General features: G+C 36.2%; 1 protein-coding gene across 3 annotated transcripts in view; it reads left to right on the top strand.

Moving 5' to 3' along the window:
- ERBB4 (erb-b2 receptor tyrosine kinase 4) overlaps positions 1 to 26,503 on the top strand; it is a 1,296,210-nt gene that overhangs the window by 862,758 nt on the left and 406,949 nt on the right. For all 3 annotated transcript variants that reach the window (XM_060410398.1, XM_042244993.2, XM_060410397.1), the window contains exon 4: positions 22,210 to 22,344. In XM_060410398.1, the coding sequence (XP_060266381.1) occupies positions 22,210 to 22,344 (135 nt within the window). The remainder of the gene's footprint in view (positions 1 to 22,209; positions 22,345 to 26,503) is intronic.

The following is a 26,503-nucleotide window of genomic DNA, read 5'->3' as shown; positions in this document are numbered from 1 at the left end:
CCTTTAGAATGGATGGGTTGGATCTCCTTGCAGTCCAAGGGACTCTCAAGATTCTTCTGCAACACCACAGTTCAAAAGCTTCAATTCTTCAGCACTCAGCTTTCTTTATAGTCCAACTCTCACGTCCATACATGACGTGAAAAACCGTAGCCTTGACTAGACAGACCTTTGTTGACAAAGTAATGTCTCTGCTTTTTAATATGCTGTCTAGGTTGGTCATAACTTTCCTTTCAAGGAGCAAGCATCTTTTAATTTCATGGTTGCAGTCACCATCCGCAGTGATTTTGTAGCCCCCCAAAATAAAGTCTGACACTGTTTCCACGGTTTCCCCATCTGTTTCCCATGAAGTGATGGGACCAGATGCCATGATCTTCATTTTCTGAATGTTGAGCTTTAAGCCAACTGTTCACTCTCCTCTTTCACTTTCATCAAGAGGCTCTTTCGTTCTTCTTCAGTTAGACAATCCATGTAGAAAATATCTCATCCCTTTTAAAATAAGATCACCATACAGGCTATTGTGAGTGTTAAAAAGAGGCCCTCCCTACAATTATTCTGGAACAAACAGATATTACCTGACTGTGGATATCGGATGCATAGTCATACTACCTGTGTTATGTTTAATCACAATTTATATATTCATGAGTGTGCATATATAATTGATGAAAGTCCTGTGGTTTAATGTCTGTGTGCACAGGCTCTAGAAATTACCATCACTAAACTCTGATGATACTTATAATACTGGAACATTATTCAGAAACTTTCAAATTGATTTAATTATTTGTTAAATCGGATAATACAAACATCCAACTCACAGACCAGGATTCAACAGATGAGTGATTTTCTGTTTTGAGGTTTTCATGTTAATACTGCTGTATTATTCTACTTATTTTCTATGTAATTACCTATAATTTTAAAGATTTAACCGTAATATCTTCTGTATTTTGTATACATTATATATGATGTAATTATAAGCTATGTATTATCATGCTTGCAGTAGTTTTATGCAGGCACATCCGTTATTGTTTAGCAGTAATTATGATATATTCATATCTATCATCTCATTTATCCTTGTATAATGCTATAACGTAGTAGTATACATTTTTCCTGATGAATAAAGTGAAGCTTTGTTTTACTAATATCATAAGTAGAATATTTTGTTTCAGTATTACATGTATAGTCTTCCCTGGTGGCTCAAATGGTAAAGAATATTCAGGAGATCCGGGTTCGATCCTCTGGAGAAGGGGATGGCTACTCACTCCAGTATTCGTGCCTGGACAATTCCATGGACAGAGGAACCTGGGGGGCTAACAGTCCATGGGATTGCAAATAGTCAGATACAACTGAGCGACTAACTCATTCTTTCACTCATTACATGAATGCATTATGAATATATATGCCCAAAGCATATTTTAATTGCACTGAAGCTATATTTAAATATCCTTACTTTTTATTAGTGAAATCATTCTCATATTTTAAAACTATTTTAAAACGTATTTACAATAGCTGTATACTACCTAGCATATATATTACACTGCAGTTTATTAGTCCAGCAGTACTAAATATTTCTAAAATCTCTAATATTTTGCATTAATATATAATACTCTCACAAACATTTGTTTATTATATTTTTGACAAATTCTCTAATTAAACAAGAATTACTAATTTAAGATTCTGATGCTTATTCATGAATTAATTTTGAGGATAATTATAGCATTGTATTATTAAGTATGTCAGATTTATAAAAATAGGAGATTCAAGTGGCAATGTTACTCAAAGGAATTGAGACATAGTTCACTGTCCTTTCATGAAGCACTAAGTTAATTAACTTCCACATGCCTTGAATTTCACAGTTTTAGGATAGGAACAGCAACATAGAGCCAAAGCAAAAATGTCCCAGAAAAAAATTTATTTAAATATTGGTGGTATTAAAAATCTCCACTCATGTCATTTAGTCGCTAAGTCGAGTCCAACTCTTTGGGACACCATGGACTGCAGTGTCCTTCCCCGAATCTTCACTGAACTGTAAAAGTAAATGGGATAGCACAGGGAAGCACACAGAATTCCTTTGAAGAAAGGCAATGAAACAGGAAGAACGTTAAATATTTCCTGTAACAAACAATGATGTAAATGCAGAAGGTGCCACGGAACTGATCCCTGTTGGATTTCTTTCATTTTTTATCTTTCAAGATCCAGTATCTCAGAGGTTTCAAAGCAACACAGAATTATTAATACAACTCAAGAGCCACCTGCCACTGTGATCTTGATAGTATGTTATCCTGGCCTCAGGGATCTCCATTATATAGGGCTATTATTGAATTGTTTCAGCTTTCTTTTTTCTCTGTGTATGTGTCTAAAAAGTAATACATTAACATTGCTAAAACCAATAAGCCCTGCCTTGCCTACTCTAGCTTCTCTCTTCTGATGGTTATCAATATATGTTTGAATACGTCTTGAATGTGATTAGTACTTGTTTTGTCAGTTTTAGACATCATCTATTGTTTTATTTCCCCTAGGTATTGCATCAGATGAATCTTCATTCTTCTCCAACTTTTCTAAATAGAGTTAAAAAAAAAAAACAAATAAACAAGTATGGGTTTTAGGATCACAAACCAGCTTCCAGCCTATGGCAAACAGAGGCTGCATAGAACCCCGTTGAAATGTCTCTAATGTCTGCTTTGAAGTGGTAACAGTCTCAACTAGGGATGAAGATTTGATGCAGAAGGCCTCACTATAACCACAGCCCTCCAAAATGGACAAGAGAGGGAAACTACAGCACTTCAAAACATAAATAAATAAATAAAAATAACCTGAGATATGGCTCTCTCTCTTGGAAAGAGCCCATCTCAAGATTCGTGCATCCTAATTATAGAGAAGAGATCAAATTTTGGTTCACAATTTGATCCCCAGACTATTACCTGACTTTTTTTAGAGCAGGAGAAAAAACAATGGACAAATAAAATTTCATCTACACTCCGCCCCTGGCTGAAAATATCCCGCTTGTCTAATGTTAATGTCATTTATTGGGATTTCTTTCTTTTGAAAGTTTGACTAACAGAATGACTTCTTAGAAATTATTTTAACCTGTTGATTTCAGTACTAGTGGGACCTGAAAGTCACTTAATTCCTTTCTTTCCAAAGAAGAAATTCTGTTTGTTGCATAGAAGTCAGGGTTTTTGGGGGTTTTTTTCATAGCAAAAGCCATTCAGAATTATTAATATACAGATTAAACTTTTCTTTCTCCTTTGCTGCCTCTAGTCTTCAAGGATCAGATGTCTATTACCACTGGGCTGATTAATTTAGAACCAAGAAAGTCTGGGGGTATAATTCCTGACTGTAACTTTTTTTTTTCTACTTTGTCCCCTTTATCTAAATCACAATTTAACCTTCCATTGTCCTTTAGTTTTCTTTGTGCTATTAAGTTACTCCTGTAAACAAGGCCACAGTAATATACAGCCAGTTACTACATTTCATCTTTCCGGTTAGCTTTCACCTGTATAAAATACACATAACTTCTGTGGTCAGCATATGGTGTACCTTGGTAATATTTCAGCAGCACACATTCCAAACTTCATTCTATAGCCAGAGGTTTATTTCACCTCCATTACAACAAATGGGATCACAAAATGAATGAAGAGGAGGTGTAGAATCCATTGCTTTCTCAATTCCATTCTTCACGAAACCCTGGGGCTTTTTTACTTCTTTCATGCGTGCAGGCTCAGTCATTCAGTTCTGTCCCCACAGACAGTAGCCTATCAGGCTCCTCTGTCCATGGGATTTTCCAGGCAAGAATACTGAAGTGGGTTGCCATTTCTTCCTGTAGAGGAACTTCCCAACCCAGGAATCAAACCCACGTCTCCTGCACTGGCAGACAGATTCTTTACCACTGTGCCATCTGGGAAACCCCCTTTACTTCTTTGCTTTTCTGTAAATCATAAAACTGCCTCACCTTCCCTTTCCATCCTATGTCACTAAGTAGAAGAGCTAATAAGACTTGATAAGTGAGATACAATATCAATGTTTATTGATATAAAGCCTGCATAATTATAGAGGAACTCCAGATTTATATAAAACATTACTTATCTAAAATATTTTTTTTCAATTTAAATCTAGGAGTTCCTCAATGAACTAGATGTGGTAAACTGCCAGCCAAAGAATGTAACTGGACCACAGGTGTGCTTGGCTTTGTATAGCAAATGTTTAAATGTGGGATATTTACCAATAAATTCTGAATTCCTGATGCCATGAATAAAACTGAACTCTGGCAACCCTAAGCTCACACTGCCTCTGGGTGACACTTTTGGATCTGGGTGGCCACTGCTCCCTGTAGTTGTAGGAGTGTCTGCATTTGTCACAGTTCCACCCACTCCTATTTTTTAGCCTTCCTCACCTCGCCCATTGAAGGCCAAGCCCAAGAAGACATTAGAGTTTAAGACAGAATTCTGTTTTGCCCATTAGAGTATTTAAAAGAGGAGGTGTTGTAGAATGCTTATCATTTAGACCTTTTACCAAAAACGTAATAATGTAATGAAAGTCGCTCAGTCGTGTCCCAGCTTTTTGTGACCCCATGGACTGTAGCCGGACAGGCTCCTCTGCCATGGGATTTTTTTCAGGCAAGAATACTGGAGTTCGTTGCCATTCCCTTCTCCAGGGGATCATCCTGACCCAGGGATTGAACCTGGGTCTCCTGCATTATTGGCAGATTCTTTACTGTCTGAGCCACCAGAGAAGCCCAACAAAAAGTTAATGTAGGCTGTTTAGATAAATCTATAGGAAATTTATGGTTTTGGTTTTTATCATCTTTTGTTCTTTCATTTTCTTAGAATATAGTCATTTTTTAATTTATCAAATGAGTCACAATGCACTACTTTTTGGATTGACTCCTCTTTAAGTATTTCTGAAAAGAAATGTTGGTTGGGATTAAAAAAAAATTAACTTGATACATTTTCCTATTATAAACATGCATTCACCACCTGTTAGCCAAATATATTCAAAACTGCTGATTAGCAAAGTTGAGTGAATTAGTGGATAAAATGTATAAGTAAATAAACTTCTACACTTTAGCATGTCTACATTGTGTGGAAGGATTTTCCTTGAAAATGTGCCAAGGAACATTTTTTTATTTTTTTTCAACTTTTGGATCACGTCTTATTATCCTAGCTGTAATTAGAAATCTTGTGAAATTAAGAACCATTAAATTCAATGAGTTTTCAGCATCGGAAATTTGCCCAGAGGCACCCAGCCGATTGGTCTGCCCAGGATTGGGTTTTCACAGGCTTCTCCCTCCTCTCCTCCTATTCACTCTAAAAGGGAGCGTCTCTTCCACTTAGCTAATTAATTACACCTGCCAACAAGCAGATGGTTCTGTAGGCTTTGAAGCACGGAAATAGCTAGGTGCACATCAGAGATGAAGCTCCCTTCAGTTTCACTTTAGATTATAACTCTTGGAGCTTCAGAGAAAAGAGAATATTAAATGATTACAAAAGGAACATTTAAATTTTTTTTAATTTTGAAAATTATTTTAAGGCATGAAGATGTTGTTCTTTTTTATTTCTGATCTCAACACAAATACACTTTTAAAATAATTATGTTTAGCATCTAGTTGGGAGCAATACTTGCCAGATGTTGCCTTCTAATTGTTCTGAGCCTTAACGTAAAATGAGAATAGATGACCACTTAGAAAATTACTGAGAACAATTCTCAAAATATGATCATTTTTGAGTAAATAATATTTTTATGTTGTTGTTTAATTATAAGGAAAGATGTATATGTAACAATGGTAAAGTAGAACCGAAGCCACGAGTGGTTCTCCTGCTAACATCTCCACTGGGAGTCCAGATTTTTGTACTGATCTAGGTAGTCTTCTTTTTGTTTTTCTTACCTTTTTTACCCGCTTTCTTCCTCTTGTATCGGAAGCTTGGTAGTTTAAAATAGAGATTATCACAGGAGATTAATTTTCTATGTAGTTCTACTTTACATGTGAGAAAATTTTAGTGAAGGACTTCATATTTGGAAGATAATGAAGTCTTTGAAATTTAATGCATCCTTTTGTTAGAGGTAGAATAAAATTCATCTATGTATAGTATATACTTCTCTGGTTTCTCAATATGTTTATGAACTTAATGTAAATAAAATTTCCCCAACTTCCAATTAAAATCACCTACCTCTTTTTCCACTATTAAAATAAAACAAGTTATCTTATACACGTATCTAAAACTGAATATATTGTTATAATAAAGAAGGGAGGATAATTTTTTTAAATGTATACCCCAAGAAAATATTTCAGTCATCTTACAATATTGAGTTGCATACAATTCAAGTCAGTACTATTGCCTACAAAGAAGATACCTTGATAAATCTACATTTTACCATGTTTTAATTTTTGAATTCTTTTTCCTTCATATGAGCCATTAAAATGATTAGAATTTAAACTTAAATTCTCACTGATTTCATTTTACTAATTTGAATGCTTTGCTCTTTTGTACTCTTTGTATTAACTGCTTAACAGAACTTAAGGAAAAAATAATATACAGAGAATGCAGACTTGGTTAGGAGAACCAGATGCCCTATACATCTAAATTACCCATTTCCATATCTTTAAAAATCCAATTGCAAAGAACATAGAGAGAGATTTTATTCTCACTATGATTTGGATAAGGTAATTAAAAGTCATTTTACTCTATTAAAATGTAGCTCCCCAAAACTAAGGGGCTTCCCTGGTGGCTCAGAGGTTAAAGCATCTGCCTGCAATGCGGGAGACCCGGGTTCAGTCCCTGGGTTGGGAAGATCCTCTGGAGAAGGAAATGGTAACCCACTCCAGTATTCTTGCCTGGAGAATCCCATGGACGGAGAAGCCTAGTAGGCTACAGTTCACGGGGTCGCAAAGAGTTGGACACGACTGAGCGACTTCACCTTCACCCCAAAACTAAGCATATATAGTTTCCAGAGTACTTGAACATAATAACATCACCTTTCTTTTCTTTAATTCAGTGTTTTTACTTAAGTAGGCTGAAATCTTGAAATTTTATTGTGCTGCCTTTTCCTATGTGTCTACTTTCAACAAAGGCAAAAGGAAGGCACCTCCAATGATGAGATTGGGATGTAGTCCAACCATCTACAGAGCCAGGATGTTTTTAAAATACACAGTTTTTCATGCAGAAAAGATACCTTAAAAGCATAATTTTACCTTTCAACTCAATAAAGTATTTTCAAAAAGACTTCAGGGAAATTACTGTGACTTCTTAATTATACTTAGATTACACAAGCTAAAGTTGTGCTTTATCTCTGCTTAAACTCACCGCCTCCTCCCTCCCTTTAAATTTCTCAGTCTTTTCTTCCTGTTATGGAAGGAGTATAGAATAAAGTTTAAAAGCAGGACCCCAACTCAGCAGGCAGAATGAACTGGAATCATAGTTCTCTAGAATACTGAACTCTCTAAATTATTCTTATCTATAAAATTAGATTAGTATTAACTAACTCATAGGACTTCTGTAAGACTTGAGAGAAATATTGGATTAGAAATAAATTCAAACAGTGGCAGCATTACCAAGAGCTGCTAGAGTGAGGTGATTAACAATGGGCTTTGGAACCTGGTGGGCCTTTGGATCCTAGTTTGATCCCTGTCTCTGTATGAGGCAGTTGGCACCTTGATTTATCATTCTGTGTTTCATTTGTTATGTTTTGGGGCTACAGGAATCATAACCAAAAAGAAAATTCTGGATTTAGCATCTTAATTAATTTAATGAGTTTCCAGAACCTATACTATGCTCCCGCATCTGAAACTCAAGCTGAAAGCAATTGTTGAAAATGAGCAAACGCTACCCACATATAACTTGGTCTAAGAACCCTGCCTCAAAAGTACATTCATGAAAGGGAGCAGAGATAATGATCAAGCAAGACAGAAGCAATCAGCTTGCCAGAGAACTTTCCTTACCTTCCCCTTCATAGTAATAACAATAATGCCTTGACTGAATGTCACCTAACAGACACTGTGATGAGCATTTACATGGATTAACTCATTTTCTCCGTATAATTTCCCTGTGAGGGAGGCATCGTTAATATCCATATCCTCATTTTCTGGATAAGGGAACCGAGACTTGGGGAGGATAGCTAACATAACCAACATCTCACAGGTCATCTATGGGGGGAGTCATGGTTACCCACAGGAATGAAGCCCGTGCACCATTTTATATTCCAGTAGTGTTCCCTTCTTGAATGTCAGCTCTCTAGTTCCCTGAACCATCTGACATATTATGCACTTTGGCACTTGGGTCATTTCTTCATGTTCAGTCTCTGAGAGCAGCCAAATACCCATGATACATTTTAAACCATTACTTATTAACCCTGGAAGCATTTTAAGGTAGAAGCATTTTAAGATAAAAGTATATCTTAATTCTATGGCACCCCACTCCAGTACTTTTGCCTCGAACATCCAATGGACAGAGGAGCCTGGTGGGCTGCAGTCCATGGGGTCACTAAGAGTCGGACGCGACTGAGCGACTTCACTTTCACTTTTCACTTTCATGCATCGGAGAAATAAATGGCAACCCACTCCAGTGTTCCTGCCTGGAGAATCCCAGGGATGGGGGAGCCTGGTGGGCTGCTGTCTATGGGTTCACACATAGTCGGACACGACTGAAGTGACTTAGCAGCGTATCTTAATTTAGAAGATATGACAATATAAGTTACAGAGCTATAGCATTGTATAGTGGAGCTGTCTTTTATGACATCAGAAATCACAATATGAAAATTATCAGCAGTGTTACTAGGATCCATAGGATATAGTTATTCATTAAATATACTCAAAGAAATTTTATGAGCTTTTTCTTCACATATTTTAAGAATGTAACTTTAACTTTTAAAAAGTCTGAGCAAATATGGAGGGATAAATTGGGAGATTGGGATCAACATATACACACTATTGTATATAAAATAGCTAACTAAATAACCTACTGTATAGCACAGTAAGTTTAATATTCTGTACTGGTCTATATGAGAAAAGAATAAGAAAAAGAATAGATATATGTGTATGTATAACTGATTCACTTTGCTGTATACCTGAAACTAACACAACATTGTAAATCAACGATAGTCCAATAAAATTTTAAGAAAATGAATAAAATAAAATTGGCCCTGAGTGACAGAGCTTATAAATGACAGGGAAAAATATTTTAAGTAAAAGGCAAGGGAAAATAATACATACTGTGCTGTTCCATTTATACTGGCAAAGAGCTTCCCTGGTGACTCAGATGGTAAAGAATCTGCCTGCAATGTGGGAGACCTGGTTTTGATCCCTGGGTCAGGAGAATCCTCTGGAGAAGGGAATGGCACATCCAGTATTCTTGCCTAGAGAATTCCATGGACATAGGAGTCTGGTGAGCTTAAGTCCATGGGGGTCACAAAGAGTCAGACACGACTGAGTGACTAAAACACACACACACACACACACACACACACACACGTCACATACGGGCAAAACCAATATGTGGTGACAGACAGAACAGTGGATTTGGGAATGCTTGATTGAGAAGGAGCCAGCATGCATGACTTTCTGGAGGAACAGAAATATTCTTTATTTTTGTCTGGGTGGTGACTGCATGGAGACAGATACAGAAACACCAAACACACGTATATTTTAAAAACATTGAACTTAAGATTTGTGCCTTTGACCATGATTTAGTGACTCAAACAAAAAAAATGTATAATAATTTAAAACTTTATGCAAACCAATCTTACTTCATAACTATTCCTCTCTCCGTTTTTCCATGATACCTGTTATTTCAGGTTTTGAAACCTCTGCTTTGCAAAATGATAACTAGTCCTATTCAATTATTCTTTTATAATTGTCTTTGGATTAAAACTGTACTTAAAGGAAATAGTCATTGTAGACTTATCTGTGGCTTTTGTAAGTCTTCTAGAATCTGATTATTTGCACTCATATTTTATGATTTCTTTATTTTGTAATTTATTATTTATTATTTTTGGCATCAATTTAATGTTATAGACATTTTAGCAGAGACACTCAGGCCCCCAATCCATGCATTTGTTATTTTTTTACTAGCCTTATATAGCCTCTTAAAATGGTGATGCTTGTGATTGTATAATAATCATTCTACAAGATTAAATCATTCTGCTTTCTTTTGCTTGATTTTTTATTGCAAGTCTTAGCTTGCCAGCAACAAACATATATAGCAATATTATTTTTTATTATCATCAAGAAAAAGCATACTTTTCTGAAAAACTCTAAAGAAATAGTGAAGAAATCACACATTGTGAGAAGTTATTAAAACTATATAAACTAATACTGTAGGTGAGATATTTGAAAGTGACCTTGTAGTATATCCCAGGCTTATGGTATTAAAGCCTGTAAATAAGAGGGACAAATTATTTTCAGACACTAATATGACTATCCCCCTTATTGGTAATGAAAGCAATGAACTCTACTGATTTGTTTCGCTGAAGCAGTTACATTTTCTGGAGACTTGGAACAGTTACTTAAGAAGATCATTGTCTGTAATGAAGGCTTTCCAGTGGATAGGGGAATAAAAATGTTTGATATTTATGCAATGGGGTATTCTGTTTTAATAAGAAGAAGATAGCAAGTTTTTCATTCTTTCTCTTTATATACCTTTGATTATGTTCATCTCTCTTTTATTAGGTAGATATGATGGCTCAGCTGGTAAAGAATCTGCCTGCAATGCAAGAGACCTGGGTTTGATCCCTGAGTTGGGAAGATCCCCTGGAGAAGGGAATGGCTCTTGGGTCCAGTATTCTGGCCTGGAGAATTCCATGGACAGAGGAGCCTGATGGGCTACAGTCCATGGGGTCACAAAGAGTTGAACATGATAGCGACTTTCACTTTCACTGTTCATTCACTAATATGAATTTTTTCATTCAACTTCTCAAAGCCGTACTTTTCTGTTTATTGTTATAATTTTGGTATAGTTTTAATGCATTTTTCTAAAATATTATGAAATGCCATTTCCAAAACAGTGAGTCAGACCCCCCTACAGGAAATTAAAAAGTTAGGAGGGTAACATCTGGTACATTAATCACTCAGTTGTTTACTAATAACCTCAAAAAGAAATCCGTTTTACCACAGTGATTTGTAAATGTTTCACACATAGGAATATCTATTTTCAGGTAAATGGAAATAAACCTCTTGCCTTAAAAATTACACTTCAAAAATAGTATGCTAGAGACTAAACTTTATTAATCATTGGGGAGGTACATATTAAAATGATACCACATTCCACTAACCAGAATGGCTACAAAAAATTTTAAAAAACACAGGTTGACAAGGTTAAAAAGCAAGTAGACCTCTCATGCTCTACCAATGGGAATATAAATTGGCCAAAACACTGGACAATTGTCACTGAGGCCCAGGAATTTCACTTCTATGTGTGTCTACAACATAAACGTGTACATATTGTCACGAAAAGGCATAGCCTAGGATGTTCTAGTAGCACCAGAAGTAATAGTTCAAATGTGGAAAATACACGACCCAGATGTCCATGTAGAGTTAGATAAACAAAACATGCAACACCATAGAGCAATGCAAATGAACAGTACGGGTGAATTTCACAAGCATGATGTTGAGCAAAAGGGAGCCAGACAAGAAGAATGCATGTAATATTATTCCATTTATGTATAAAGTACAAAAATACATGAAAGTGATCTTGCTCAAAGTTAGGATAGAGGTTTCAATAGGGAGTGAAAGCATGAGGAAGGCTTCTGTTGTGCTGGAATGTTCTGGTTTTTGATCTGAGTACTGGGTACATGTGTGTTCAGTTTGAAAAAATATTTTGCATATGAAAGATGCACATCTTTGTATGTATGTGTGTGTGATTGTTAAGCCCTTCAGCTGTGTCCAGCTCTGCGAAGCTGTGGACTGTGGCCTGCCAGGCTCCCCTATCTATGGGATTTTCTAGGCATGAGTACTGGAGTGGGTTTCCATGCCCTCCTCCAGAAGATCTTCCTGACCCAGGGACCGAAGCCACGTCTCTTATGTCTCCTGCATTGGCAGGTGTGTTCTTTACCACTTGCGCAACCTGGGAAGCCCTTCTGTATGTATATTGTACTTCAATAGAAATTTGGGGAAAAATTTTTGCACTGTTCAAGCCACAGGATTTAGGTTTTGTACGTATGTACAAAATGCCAAAAGATTTCTTCTGAGTCAGTGGCAGAGACTGCTTATTGTGTCCCAAGTCCATTATAACTGTCTAACTGTTAAACAGTATTTAGCTTTAGCTAGTAATATGACTGTTCAGTATAAAAACTGTAGTTCCTTACGTTTCATGGCCAGCTGTGGCTCCATGACTGAATTCAAACCAACAAGACAAAAATATAACTGTCTTGTGGCAGTCTGCAAAGATCCTCATTAAGAGACCATATAATCAATAAACAGCTGTTTGAATAATTACTAAATATAAACTAATGTAATCCATAATTGTGTGGCAGAGCCTATGAGTACAATATTCCCATTATAGTGCTGAACAAACTGATTCTCACAAATGTATACAAGGTCAAATATCTAGTAAAGAACTAGATTTTGAAGTTAGTTTTATCCAACTAACTAGATTGAGTATTATTGTTTTATACTCAAAGCCCTAATAGAGAAATATTAATCTATCTCTGTACCTACCTACTTACCTACCTATATCTATCATCTTTATACCTTTCCATCTACCTATAATATTCAATATATTATAACTGTGACATATAAGATGAATTTGTGGAGAGGTTGGATTAGGAGCAAAATGTTGAATCTTCTATGAGATAATAGAGTCTAAAATAAGAAGTAGCAGGGAATATAAAAGTAATAGGATAAATTAAAATAAACATTATGAGGATTTTATTTAGAGTGTCATGACAGATTAAATATTGACATGAAAAATTAATTATAAATCTCAAGTTTTGAGTTTTACAGCTTGTTACTTTGATTATAATGGAAATATGGAAATACAGGGGAAGTATAAGTTTGGGAGAAATCATTACAAAAAATATTAAACATGTTGACAACATACATAGAATTATAGAATAAAATGAGAGAACAATTTGAGAAGGAGATTCTATGTTTGGAATATAAGGCCAATTACAATACAGAATTTATTTTAAAACTTTCCAGAGACTAGGAATGTCTAAGTGGATTACTACCTCCTTAATGAATAGAAATAATTGATATATTAAGATCAAAAAATTTTATTTATATTGTATATAGATAGTGAAAATATCATCTAGTGCATAAGGAGAAGATATCACTACTGTGTTATTATTTAAGCAACTAACAACTTCTTATAAATATTAGTCATGTTCTGAAGATATCAGTATTATTATAATCTTCAAAAGTATTTGAATTTCTAGTATGTGCTTGACACTTTGGTACCAGGGCCCCAGAAAGATGTATGTTGTGGTTCTTATCCTCCAGAGACCTATATTATGCTAAAGAAAAGTACACAAAAGAACAAAGAAGGTAAAGTAGCATTTGCTTTGTTAGATGAGTTATCCAGATAATCAGTGTCATAAGAGTTAGAGACACTTCTCTAAAAATTAAATGGTCACGGTAGACTTCTCAGCAGGGCTAGGACTCAAGCTAAAAAATATTGATTGGATTTAAGCTAAAACATTGGATCCTGAAATGTGTATTAATACATTGGAACATTGTAGGGAGAATTACTGAGCTCTGTTCAATTGAAATAAAGATTATTTTCGCTCTAATTTTTTATCTTAAGCTGACTTGTAGTGAATGTTCTAATCACTTCTTCTTGAAATTGCCTTGCTCTGTTCAAAAAAACTGCCCACTGTTTCTTCCGAACGTTTGGTATCTGCATCATGAGCTTTTGACTCTGATCATCGAGCTGAAATATAGAAGGTTACATCACTCATTTACATTATCACCCTCTCCCCACTCCCAATACAAATGTGACATTTCAATTTTGCACACTTCAACTCTCCTTAAATCATCTGTATAAAAACTTCAAAGCTTGATTGATGATGAATGAGCCATTGTCTCCTCAAGCACCCGGTTCTCATTAGCCTTTAGAGTCTCAGCTTATTAATAATGAACCTTGAGGGCTGACCCAGTGGGGTAGCAGCAATTCATTGTGCTCCTAGCTGAAAGGTCTGGGTTTGGGAAAGATACAGAAATCTCTGGACCAAGTCCATTCCAGAGATGATGTATTAAGTATCACAGGTGGATGATGTGAGCTATATTACTTTTGTATCATTATCTGCCAACAGACTTTCATGGCTTAAGGTGATGACAGTGAAAAAGATACATTGCTTTATGTCTGAGGAAATCCAGTAACTGCTTCCTGTAGCTTCATCTTGAAGATGGACTTTTTCCACTTTGGGTTTTGACTTCTTCATTATGACCTTTGGCTTGGATAGGCAATGAAAGTCTGATATATGCATTATTCAGAGGTTCTCAATTAGACAAGTGCAATCTTTATTTTTATTATCATTTTAATTCTAAGATTGACCTGTAAATGCACCCATGCAAAAAAAGACATTTAGATATACAATCAAGGATTGAGGTTTAGTATTTCATCCTTGCTTGTGTTTGATAGCTTTGTGAGTAAAAGGAAATGTGTACTATTGATACCAATCATATAGACCAAAGTGGAATATGGCTAACTGCACTTAAAGTTATAATCTTTACTTTCTAAAAAGAGAAAGACATTCAATCTTGTTTATGAATTGTGGCTGATGAGGTCAAAGCAATTTTGTCAACTTCTTAAACTGAGGAAGGTCATATTAATCTGTATTTTCAGCAGGGATGCTATATCACAATTAGGCTGTTCCATACAGGGCAGGAGAACAAATGCCAGGATTCAGTATTTTATCACATTTTCTTTTGAGAGAATATATTTGCAAAATGTCAATGATTCTGCTAATGGTCACTCATCCCCCAAGTTCAGTATAATAACTAGCATTTGAAAAGAAATGAAAAGTACAAAAGAACTTATTTAAATAACACAAACATTCCCTTCTTCATTAGACTCACGCAAATGAGAATTGAGGGAACTAAATGGTCAAATGTACAATCTTTATGGAATGGAATGCTGAGACAAAAGTATTTTCTGCCTTCTCTAGGATGTCATATTGTCACTTTACACCTTTATAAAAAGTGATTGATTAAACAGTGTGAGGTAAATTTATGCTGCTGCTGCTGCTAAGTCGTTTCAGTCATGTCCAATTCTGTGCGACTCCATAGATAGCAACCCACAAGGCTCCTCTGTCCCTGGGATTCCTGGAGTGGGTTGCCATTTCCTTCTGCAATACATGAAAGTGAAAACTGAAAGTGAAGTCGCTCAGTCGTGTCCGACCCTCAGCGACCCCATGGACTGCAGCCCACCAGGCTCCTCTGTCTATGGAAGTTTCCAGGCAAGAGTATTGGAGTGGGTTGCCATTTCCTTTAGGATGAATTGTTTGAATCTTCTTGCAGTCCAAGGGACTCTTACGAGTCAGAGTCTAACACCGCAGTTCAAAAGCATCAATTCTTTGGCGCTCAGCTTTCTTTATAGTCCAACTCTCACATCCATACATGACCACTGGAAAAACCATAGCCTTGACTAGATGGACTTCCGTTGGCAAAGTAAGGTATCTGCTTTTTAATATGCTGTCTAGGTTGGTCAAAACTTTCCTTCCAAGGAGTAAGTGTCTTTTAATTTCATGGCTGCAGTCACCATCTGCACTGATTTTAGAGCCCCCAAAAATAAAGTCTGACACTGTTTCCACTGTTTCCCCATCTATTTCCCGTGAAGTGATGGGACCGGATGCCATGATCTTAGTTTCCTGAATGTTGAGCTTTAAGCCAACTTTTTACTCTCCTCTTTCACTTTCATCAAGAGGTTCTTTAGTTCCTCTCCGCTCTCTGCCATAAGGGTGTTGTCAACTGCATATCTGAGGTTATTGATATTTCTCCTGGCAATCTTGATTCCAGCTTGTGTTTCTTCCAGTCCAGCGTTTCTCATGATGTACTCTGCATAGAAGTTAAATAAGCAGGGTGACAATATACAGCCCTGATGTACTCCTTTTCCTATTTGAGCCAGTCTGTTGTTCCATGTCCAGTTCTAACTGTTGTTTCCTGAGCTGCATACAGATTTCTTAAGAGGCAGGTCAGGTGGTCTGGTATTCCCATCTCTATCAGAATTTTCCACAGTTTGTTGTGATACACACAGTTAAAGGCTTTGGCATAGTCAATAAAGCAGAAATAGATGTTTTTCTGGAACTCTCTTGCTTTTTTGATGATCCATCAGATGTTGGCAATTTGGTCTCTGGTTCCTCTGCCTTTCCTAAAATCAGGTTGAACGTCTGGAAGTTCACAGTTCATGTATTGTTGAAGCCTGGCTTGGAGAGTTTTGAGCATTACACTGCTAGCATGCGAGATGAATGCAATTGTGCAGTAGTTTGAGCATTCTTTGGCACTGCCTTTCTTTGGGATTGGAATGAAAACTGAGCTTTTCTAGTCCTGTGGCCACTGCTGAAGTGAAGTGAAGTCACTCAGTTGTGTCTGACTCTTTGCAACCCCGTGGACTGTAGCCCACCACGCTCCTCTGTCCATGGGATTTTCCAGGCAAGAGTACTGGAGTGGGTTGCCATTTCCTTCTCAGTTTTCCAAATTTGCTGGTATATTGAGTGCAGCACTTTCACAGCATCATCTTTCAGTATTTGAAATAGCTCAACTAGAATTCCATCACCTCTACTATCTTTATTCATACGGATGCTTCCTAAGGCCCACTTAACTTCACATTCCAGGCTGTCTGGCTCTAGGAGAGTTATCAAACCATTGTGATTATCTGGGTCATGAAGATTTTTTTTTGTATAGTTCTGTATTCTTGCCACCTCTTCTTAATATCTTCTGCTTCTGTTAAGTCCATATCATTTCTGTCTTTTATTATGCCCATCTTTGCATGAAATGTTCCCTTGCTATCTCTAATTTTCTTGAAGAGATCTCTAGTCTTTCCCATTCTTGTTTTCCTCTATATCTTTGCACTGATCACTGAGGAAGGCTTTCTTATCTCTCCTTGCTATTCTTTGGAACTCTGCATTCAAATGGGTATAACTTTTCTGTTCTCCTAAAGAGTGCTTATTGAAAAAAGATAACTTCCATTCTTACTTTGATTTGGTCAGAATATAATTTAAAATTATGAGCTATACCAGAAATAAACTGCTCAATGTCGGTAACAAATGTCAGGGGAATTTTTTTCAGTTCAATTTAACAAATGTTCATTGATTAACTGTTGTTTCAAATTTGACATAATAGGTACAGCACTGAAAAATATCCCCTGCCTTCATGGAGTTTAGTCTCAATACTTCAGGTATAAATCATGTGCTATGTATGTTAAATTTAACACATTGGAGAGGAGTACAGTTTACAATTTACTAAGTACCCAAAAAAGCTATTTTTTTTACTTGACTTGCACATATTAATCTAGTAGGAAGTGTTTGAGACACAAACATATTTAACTGTTTAGTGGAGTTGTTTAAATAATGAAACTATACTTTTTTCATAGAAATTTGTATTTAATATATCTTATTGTATTTCAGTTCAGTTCAGTCGCTCAGTTGTGTCTGACTCTTTATGACCCCATGAACTACAGCACGCCAGGCCTCCCTGTCTATCACCAACTCCCTGAGCCTAGCCAAACTTGTGTCCATTGAGTTGGTGATGCCACACAACCATCTAATCCTCTGTCATCCCCTTCTCCTCCTGCCCTCAATTTTTCCCAGCCTCAGGGTCTTTTCAAATGAGTCAACTCTTCGCATCAGGTGGCCACAGTATTGGAGTTTCAGCTTCAACATCAGTCTTTTCAATGAACACCCAGGACTGATTTCGTTTAGGATGGACTGGTTGGATCTCCTAGCAGTCCAAGGGACTCTCAAGAGTCTTCTCCAACACCACAGTTCAAAAGCATCAATGGCATTTTTATACAAGACAGTTTTGTTCTGTGAACTTGCTGGAAATATTTTTATATAATATGATAAGACAATAGATAGCAGATGTTTTTCCTACTAATTGTTTCAGTGACCAAGAATCTATTTGTGTCTGTCTTTATTTACTCTGATGTATTTCCTGCAAGGAAAGTGACGTTAAATGGAATGAGATTAGTGCAACTTGAACTCATTTAGTTATTCAATATTTTTTGAATCCTTCCATACTTTCAGGCATCTTTGTTTGAATTTCATCTAAATCTGTGCCTCATTTGCCTAGATCCTTTGAAATTGTCTTGTTACATGATTTTAACATATAATTATTAATCACAATTTCATGCTGCTAGTGGAATAGAAACTCTTGGTATAACAAAGTTGACACAAGCTGTTAGCAAAGGTATAGCCAGACATTTTTCTGGTATCATCCTAGATAAATATCTTAACAAGATTTTCTCTTTTTCTAATCTTTGCCCCTTTTTCTAATCTAAACAGATAATTTTAGAAAAGCTTTTATGGTCAATAACTTTATGGCCTTTCCTAGTGGCTCAGACAGTAAAGTGTCTGCCTGCAATGCAGGAGACCCAGGTTCAATCCATAGGTGGGGAAGATCTCCTGGAGAAGGAAATGTCAACCCACTCCAGTATTCTTGCCTGGAAAATCCCATGGACATAGGAGCCTGGTAGGCTACAGTTATTGGGTCACAAACAGTCAGACAGGACTGAGCGACTTCACTTTCACTTTCTTTCATGGTCAATGAAGGTAGAGACATTAGCTATCCCTTTTGTCAGATTAATAATCTGTGTCTTTTAGCAACTTTCTTGCAGGTTAATACCTTTCCTAGAATTTTCTTAGTCCAGCAATAAATCTAACTGAATATATCCACACAGAACATATTAATTAATATTCTAACACTAACACTGTATAAAGTTATGAAATAAATATAAATGATATAAATGAGTAAATGCAATTTGACATTATTTCCTGATGCATATTTAGGCAATCAAGTTTATCAAAATATAAGATGAAGGGTACACAAAAACTCTTCTATAAATTTCAATAAAATATACACTTTTTGATTGTGAAATTATGGCATTCAAAGGCAGATTATGGTCTAAGCCAAACAAAGGAAAAAAAAGACTATTTTCAGGGAAAATATACACATGCATGAATAAACTATCTATTTAAGTACTAAAATATTATAAATCCTGCTGACCAGAATTGCTAGCAGATGCTGAGTTTTTAATTCAGAATGATAAAAATATCATCCAGATTGATCATGATTATAGTCTCAATTTAAAATTTGAACATGTGAGATTATACTTGAATTTTTATTGCCTCTTTTTCAAATCCTTTTCCATGTATAAGTCAAGCTCTTGAACAGAGTATTTCTAAGAAATAAATGTCAACATTGGTAGGAGATTAATTTTGTTGAAGAAAGGGATTTGATGCGATTATTATTCAGCATAATATAATCTGATTCTTTTGAATATTTTTAGATAGGAAGTTGTAGATGGATGCTGTGTTCCTTCAGTATGAACTATTTAAATTAAAATGTGACTCCTGAAAAATATACTCTTTCTACAATGTTTGAGCTATTACATTTTCTATTCACATTTTTTTAAAGCAGAACTTTTCCAAATCTAGACTGAAAAATAACCTTTGTTTCCTGGATAGCAGTCAAAATCTCCTTTCTTTGTCACCTAATGAAGAATTATTCCTAGTGCAGAAGAGCATCAGCTAATGTCTCATGAGAAAGCTATTAGTATGAAATCCTCACATTTCTTGGATAGAAGCTTAATGCCAAACATTAATGCAGAAATCCATTTTCACAATCTTTCTTACCTCTTACATCTCCCTTCTTGCTTTGATGAAGATTGTATGGTTAGGTCATGAAAAATAATGAACTGGGTTGTAGAAGTAGAAAGATGATCTAATTTCTTTGTTTCTTTTTTTTTTCCCCTCCCATTTGAGAAAATGGATCCAATAGTCAGTGATAGAATTAATAATGGAAATGGGATTGATTTTAAATGTGGAAAGTCCTACAATGTCAAAATTAATCTGGAGGATTCTATACATGCTATATAGTAATGCACTTTATATGTGACCTCCAATCTTACTTCCACAAGTACTTTTTTTATGATGTTACATGTTCCTTTCATTCTTTTATGCTCCTTTTTCATTTAAGGGGACTATTGGCTTCCCTCATAGCTCAGTTGGTAAAGAATCCACCTGCAGTGCAGGAGACAATTCAATTGCAGGAGACGGTTCAATTCCTGATCAGGAAGATCCCCTGGAGAAAGGATAGGCTACCCTCTTCAGTATTCTTGGGCTTCTCTGTGGCTCAGCTGCTAAAAAATCCACCTGCAATGTGAGAGACCTGGGTTGGGAAAATCCCCTGGAGAAGGGAAAGGCTACCTACTCCAGTATTCTGCCCTGGAGAATTCCATGGACTGTATAGTCCACGGTGTCTCAAAGAGTCAGACACGACTAAGTGACTTTCATTTCACTCAGACAGTCTTCACTTCCTTTAAAGGTTTTGCTTGGAATACTGCACAGGAGAGGGCTTCCCTGATGGCTCAGGAGATAAATTATCCACCTTCAGTACAGGAGACACAAGAGACAAGGGTTCGATCCCTAGGTCAGGAAGCTCCCCTGGAGAAGGAAGCGGCAACCCACTCCAGTATTCTTGCTTGAAAAATCCCATGGACAGGGGACCCTGGTCACTGGGTCACAAAGGGTCCAACACAATTGAGAGACTAAGCACTCACTGCACAGGAGACATGATTTTCTTAAAGCCAGTAGAGGAGACAGAGTTGGTTGATGTCCTGATATTCCATCCCTCACCTTCCTTGCTAACACCCCTGCACATTTTAGGTTTTGTTTGCATAACAATATGTCCACCTTAAGAATTTCTCGCTCAGCCTAGGATATTGTTCTGGCCAATAAAATGCAGATTAATCCTTGGGTAAACATCCCGTTTCAAATCAAAAGCCACCTGTTCATTCTTTTGTCTTCATCTTGCCTTGAATTCAAACGTCTTTAGATGCAGCAGTCATCTTATGCCTGGAATGAACAAAGCCAACATACATAGTAGGTGGTGGGTACTGCAGAATAGCTAAACTAATATCCACAACTGCCTCTGCTAAGTTTCTTATCATATGAAAAAAAAATAATCACTTATCTATATAAATCACTGTTAATTGAATTTTGTTTTTTTTGTATCTGACTGCTTTATGGACTGTTATATGATTTCTCTTGTTTTTGTATTAGGAAGAAAAAATGTAGTATATATTGAGTAGGAAGATGCTATATGTATTTCTAATCAATTTCTCAAAATGATAAGAATAGTATTTTCTACCTTTTTGTCTGGATAATGTAAAGCTATCTGTACAAGAATCTATGTATATAATCAGCCACTGTTCAGAGGGAACAAGTTAGCTGATTAAGGCCAGTGTCATAAAATAAGAATCAAGTAAACATTGGTTTTGGTGCATTGTATCACAGTCATGCCCTGTTGCAATGAACCAGAGAATATCTATGATATCTTGCTTTGTGTTGTTCTTAAAGAATAATTGGCAGTTCTATTGACTGAATTTGAGATGAATAAAGAATACTTTTGTGATTAAAGCATTAAATTTACCTTCCATTTTGTGCTGATTACTTACCTAACTGACTCCAGTCAATATCACATTGACTGAAACAATATTTTTAAGGGAAATTTGGCAATATGCAGAAAGCCTTAAAAATATTCACAATCTGTGAATGTTATTTATAGGGAAAAATAATTTAAAGAGCTAATCAGAGATAACAAGTTAAATTACCAACAAGGGGTGATTGGTTAAATAAATATTGTTTAAGTTACACCCTGGAGTATCATATTCTCCTTAGAAATAACACAGAATAATATTTAATTGCCTTTGATTATTAACCATTTAGTATTAACAAAATTATCAGGTTATGAAATATATACACAATATTATTCCAATTTGAGAGGAAATAAAACAGAAATGAGACTGATAGAATCTGTTCCAAACAGTGAAGAGTGTTTCTCTCTGAGTGTTTGAATTATGAGTTTTTATTTTTCTTTGTATTGTTCAATGTTTTCAAATTTCTGCAATCTATATGACTCAGGAAAAAGGTATTTTATAAGAAATCTTGACTATTAACAAAGTAACTAATTTAACCCTGAAGATAGCTTAAGAGTAAATTAGTTTGATTGACTACCTTTTATCATCAAAAAAGTTGACAGCAAATCTATGTTTGTTTGTTTTAATACAGAAATCCTAAATGGCGGCGTCTATGTAGACCAGAACAAATTTCTCTGTTATACAGACACTATTCATTGGCAAGATATTGTTCGGAATCCATGGCCTTCCAACCTGACCCTGGTGTCAACAAATGGTAGCTCGGGATGTGAGTAGCATTATCCTTTTTAATGTCTCAAAAGATTCTTCTACCTATTGTTTTCACAAAAATGGCTTATGTCTATCATGTCATAACTAATATTTGAATTTTGACTGCATCCCATTCTATATAACAGAACAAGCTTAAGAGCAATATTGCATAGGAACCTAAAATGTCAGGTCCATGAATCAAGGCAAATTGGAAGTGGTCAAACAGGAGATGGCAAGAGTGAACGTCGACATTCTAGGTAGGAATCAGCGAACTAACATGGACTGGAATGGGTGAATTTAACTCAGATGACCATTATATCTACTACTGAGGAGAGATGAATCCCTTAGAAGAAATGGAGTAGCCATCATAGTCAACGAAAGAGTCCGAATTGCAGTACTTGGATGCAATCTCAAAAATGACAGAATGATCTCTGTTCGTTTCCAAGGCAAACCATTCATTATCATAGTAATCCAAGTCTATGCCCCAACCAGTAACGCTGAAGAAGCTGAAGTTAAATGGTTCTATTAAGATCTACAAGACCTTTTAGAACTAACACCCCAAAAAGATGTCCTTTTCTTTACAGGACACTGGAATGCAAAAGTAAGAAGTAAAGAAACACCGGGAGTAACAGGCAAATTTGGCCTTGGAATATGGAATAAAACAGGGCAAATACTAATAGAATTTGCAAAGAAAATGTGCTGGTCTTAGCAAATACCCTCTTCCAACAATACAAGACGACTCTACACATGGACATCACCAGATGGTCAACACCAAAATCAGATCAGTTATATTTTTTACAGCCAAAGATGGAGAAGCTCAATACAGTCAACAAAAACAAGACCAGGAGCTGACTGTGGCTCAGATCATAAACTCCTTATTACCAAATTCAGACTTAAATTGAAAAAAGTAGGGAAAACCCCTAGACCATTCAGGTATGACCTAAATCAAATCCCTTATGATTATACAGTGGAAGTGAGAAATAGACTTAAGGGCCTAGATCTGATAGATAGAGTGCCTGATGAACTATGGACGGAGGATCATGACATTGTACAGGAGACAGGAATCAAGACCATGCCCATGGAAAAGAAATGCAAAAAAGCAAAATGGCTGTCTGGGGAGGCCTTACAAATAGCTGTGAAAAGAAGAGAAGCAAAAAACAAAGGAGAAAAGGAAAGATATAAGCATCTGAATGCAGAGTTCCAAAGAATAGCAAGAAAAGATAAGAAAGCCTTCTTCAGTGATCAATGCAAAGAAATAGAGGAAAAGAACAGAATGGGAAAGACTAGAGATATCTTCAAGAAAATTATGGATACCAAGGGAACAGTTCATGCAAAGATGGGCTCAATAAAGGACAGAAATGGTATGGACCTAAGAGAAGCAGAAGATATAAAGAAGAGGTGGCAAGAATACAGAACTGTACAGAAGAACTGTACAAAAAAAGATGTTGAAGACCAAGATAATCACAACGGTGTGATCACTCACCTAGAGCCAGACATCCTGGATTGTGAAGTCAAGTGGGCCTTAGAAAGCATCACTATGAACAAAGCTAGTGGAGGTGATGGAATTCCAGTTGAGCTATTTCAAATCCTAAAAGATGATGCTATGAAACTGCTGTACTCAATATGCCAGCAAATTTGGAAAACTCAGCAGTGGCCACAGGACTGGAAAAGGTCAGTTTTCATTCTAATTCCAAAGAAAGGCAATGCCAAAGAATGCTCAAACTAATGCACAGTTTCACTCGTCTCACACGCTAGTAAAGTAATGCTCAAAATTCTCCAAGCCAGGCTTCAGCAATACATGAACCGAGAAATTCCAGATGTTCAAGCTGGTTTTAGAAAAGTCAGAGGAACCAGAGATCAAATTGCCAACATGCACTGGATCATCAAAAAAAAACAAGAGAGTTCCAGAAAAACATCTATTTCTATAGATGTTTTATTGACTATACCAAAGCCTTTGACTGTGTGGATCACAGTAAACTGGAAAATTCTGAAAGAGATGGGAATACCAGACCACCTGACCTGCATCTTGAGAAATCTGTATGCAGGTCAGGAAGCAACAGTTAGAACTGAACATGGAACAACAGACTGGTTCCAAATAGGAAAAGGGGTACATCAAGGCTGTATATTGTCATCCTGCTTATTTAACTTCTATGCAGAGTACATCATGAGAAATGCTGGGCTGGAAGAAGCGCAAGCTGGAATCAAGATTGGCGGGAGAAATATCAATAACCTCAGATATGCAAATGACACCACCCTTATGGCAGAAAGTGAAGAGGAACTAAAAAGCCTCTTGATGAAAGTGAAAAATGAGGAGAGTGAAAAAGTTGGTTTAAAGCTCAACATTCAGAAAACGAAGATCATGGCATCTGGTCCCATCACTTCATGGGAAATAGATGGGGAAACAGTGGAAACAGTGTCAGACTTTATTTTGGGGGGCTCCCAAATCAGTGCAGATGGTGATTACAGCCATAAGATTAAAAGACATTACTCCTTGGAAGAAAAGTTATGACCAACCTAGATAGCATGTTCAAAAGCAGAGACATTATTTTGCCAACAAAGGTCCGTCTAGTCAAGGCTATGGTTTTTCCAATGGTCATGTATGGATGTGAGAGTTGGACTGTGAATAAAGCTGAGCACCAAAGAACTGATGCTTTTGAACTGAGATGTTGGAGAAGACTCTTGAGAGTCCCTTGGACTGCAAGGAGATCCAACCAGTCCATTCTGAAGGAGATCAGCCCTGGGTGTTCTTTGGAAGGAATGATGCTAAAGCTGAAACTCCAGTACTTTGGCCACCTCATGCAAAGAGTTGACTCATTGGAAAAGACTCTGATGCTGGGAGGGATTGGGGGCAGGAGGAGAAGGGGACAACAGAGGATGAGATGGCTGGATGGCATCACTGACTCGATGGATGTTGAGTCTGAGTGAACTCTGGGAGTTGGTGATGGACAGGGAGGCCTCACATGCTGCATTCATGGGGTCGCAAAGAGTTGGACATGACTGACGATTGAACTGAACTGAACTGAAACTCTTTTTAGACTCATACTCCTCCTTTACAAATTCTCATTTTCTTCACTGAATCCCTTTTGCTCAATCTCAATCATGTTACCATATTTCTAAGGGCTAAGCCTGTAGCCTTTTGTCTATAAACTAAGGCTGGTGTAGAACTGCTGCTTCAACTCTTTGTGACTGTTATATCACTGAGAAAATGGTAATAGGACAAAAATGTACTTTCCTAGTTAGTGTAACTTTTAGTTAAAAAATAGAAACCCGTGAATATTTTAGAATCTCTAAGCCTTCGTTTACCCACAAAACCTGCATGGTAATACCTTATGACAATTCTAAACACTATAAAAAGAGTGGAGAAATATAGATTTCATGCAGAAGAATTTCATTACATTCTGATTTTAGTCATTAGCCTAATAAACCAAATGATTTCCCATTCTTAAAGTGTTTAGTGTGTCTATCACAGATAATTTATTAGATTCAGAGTATTTAATATGATTAAATGACAAGCAAGTAATATTTGAGCTATCATTAAAACCTTTGGAAATTATTCTGCCAGGATTCTGTTTCACTTTCATAAAGCAGACTATATTGTCCCCACATTGATTATTACTGGCAGTTGTATGAGAGCAGAATCTTTATCAAGTGTTAACTTGAATTTTGTATCTCTCATCTATTATTATATGTATGTCATATGAAATCATAAGTATTTTCACACAGTTCAATACTTATTTGCAATAGTACTAATTGTGTTATAACACTTTTGTAGGAAATCAAACTGTAAGGGACAATTAAATTTCTTGATGATCCTAATAATATAACAGGGAAATATGAGTATATTTGATCTAAACTGACAGCTGTGTTTCTAATAAATGGCTAAAATTTTTAGAAAAAAACTAAAGTAACATAATTTGCTTGTCACCTTTGAGCAGAAATTTATATATTATCTTTGTTCAATAGTGTTCAAGTTGCATACCTTGTAAAATTACATGTGAATGGAAATTAAATCTGTTTATACTAACAAAGCAAGTGATGGCTTCGGTTTTCAGTCTGTCCATATTATAGTATGATTTATATGAAAGGGAAAAATCATAATGTTTGGATAAGAGGAAAGGCCTACTGAATTTGAGCTTTTTAGGTACTGGCCTCTAATGCATGAGTAAGATCAAACAAGG

This window comes from Ovis aries, chromosome 2 (genome assembly GCF_016772045.2).
Source record: "Ovis aries strain OAR_USU_Benz2616 breed Rambouillet chromosome 2, ARS-UI_Ramb_v3.0, whole genome shotgun sequence".
Lineage (NCBI taxonomy): Eukaryota > Metazoa > Chordata > Mammalia > Artiodactyla > Bovidae > Ovis > Ovis aries.
Note: the sequence above shows the minus strand (reverse complement) of the source record. Positions and strands in the feature narration are given on the sequence as shown.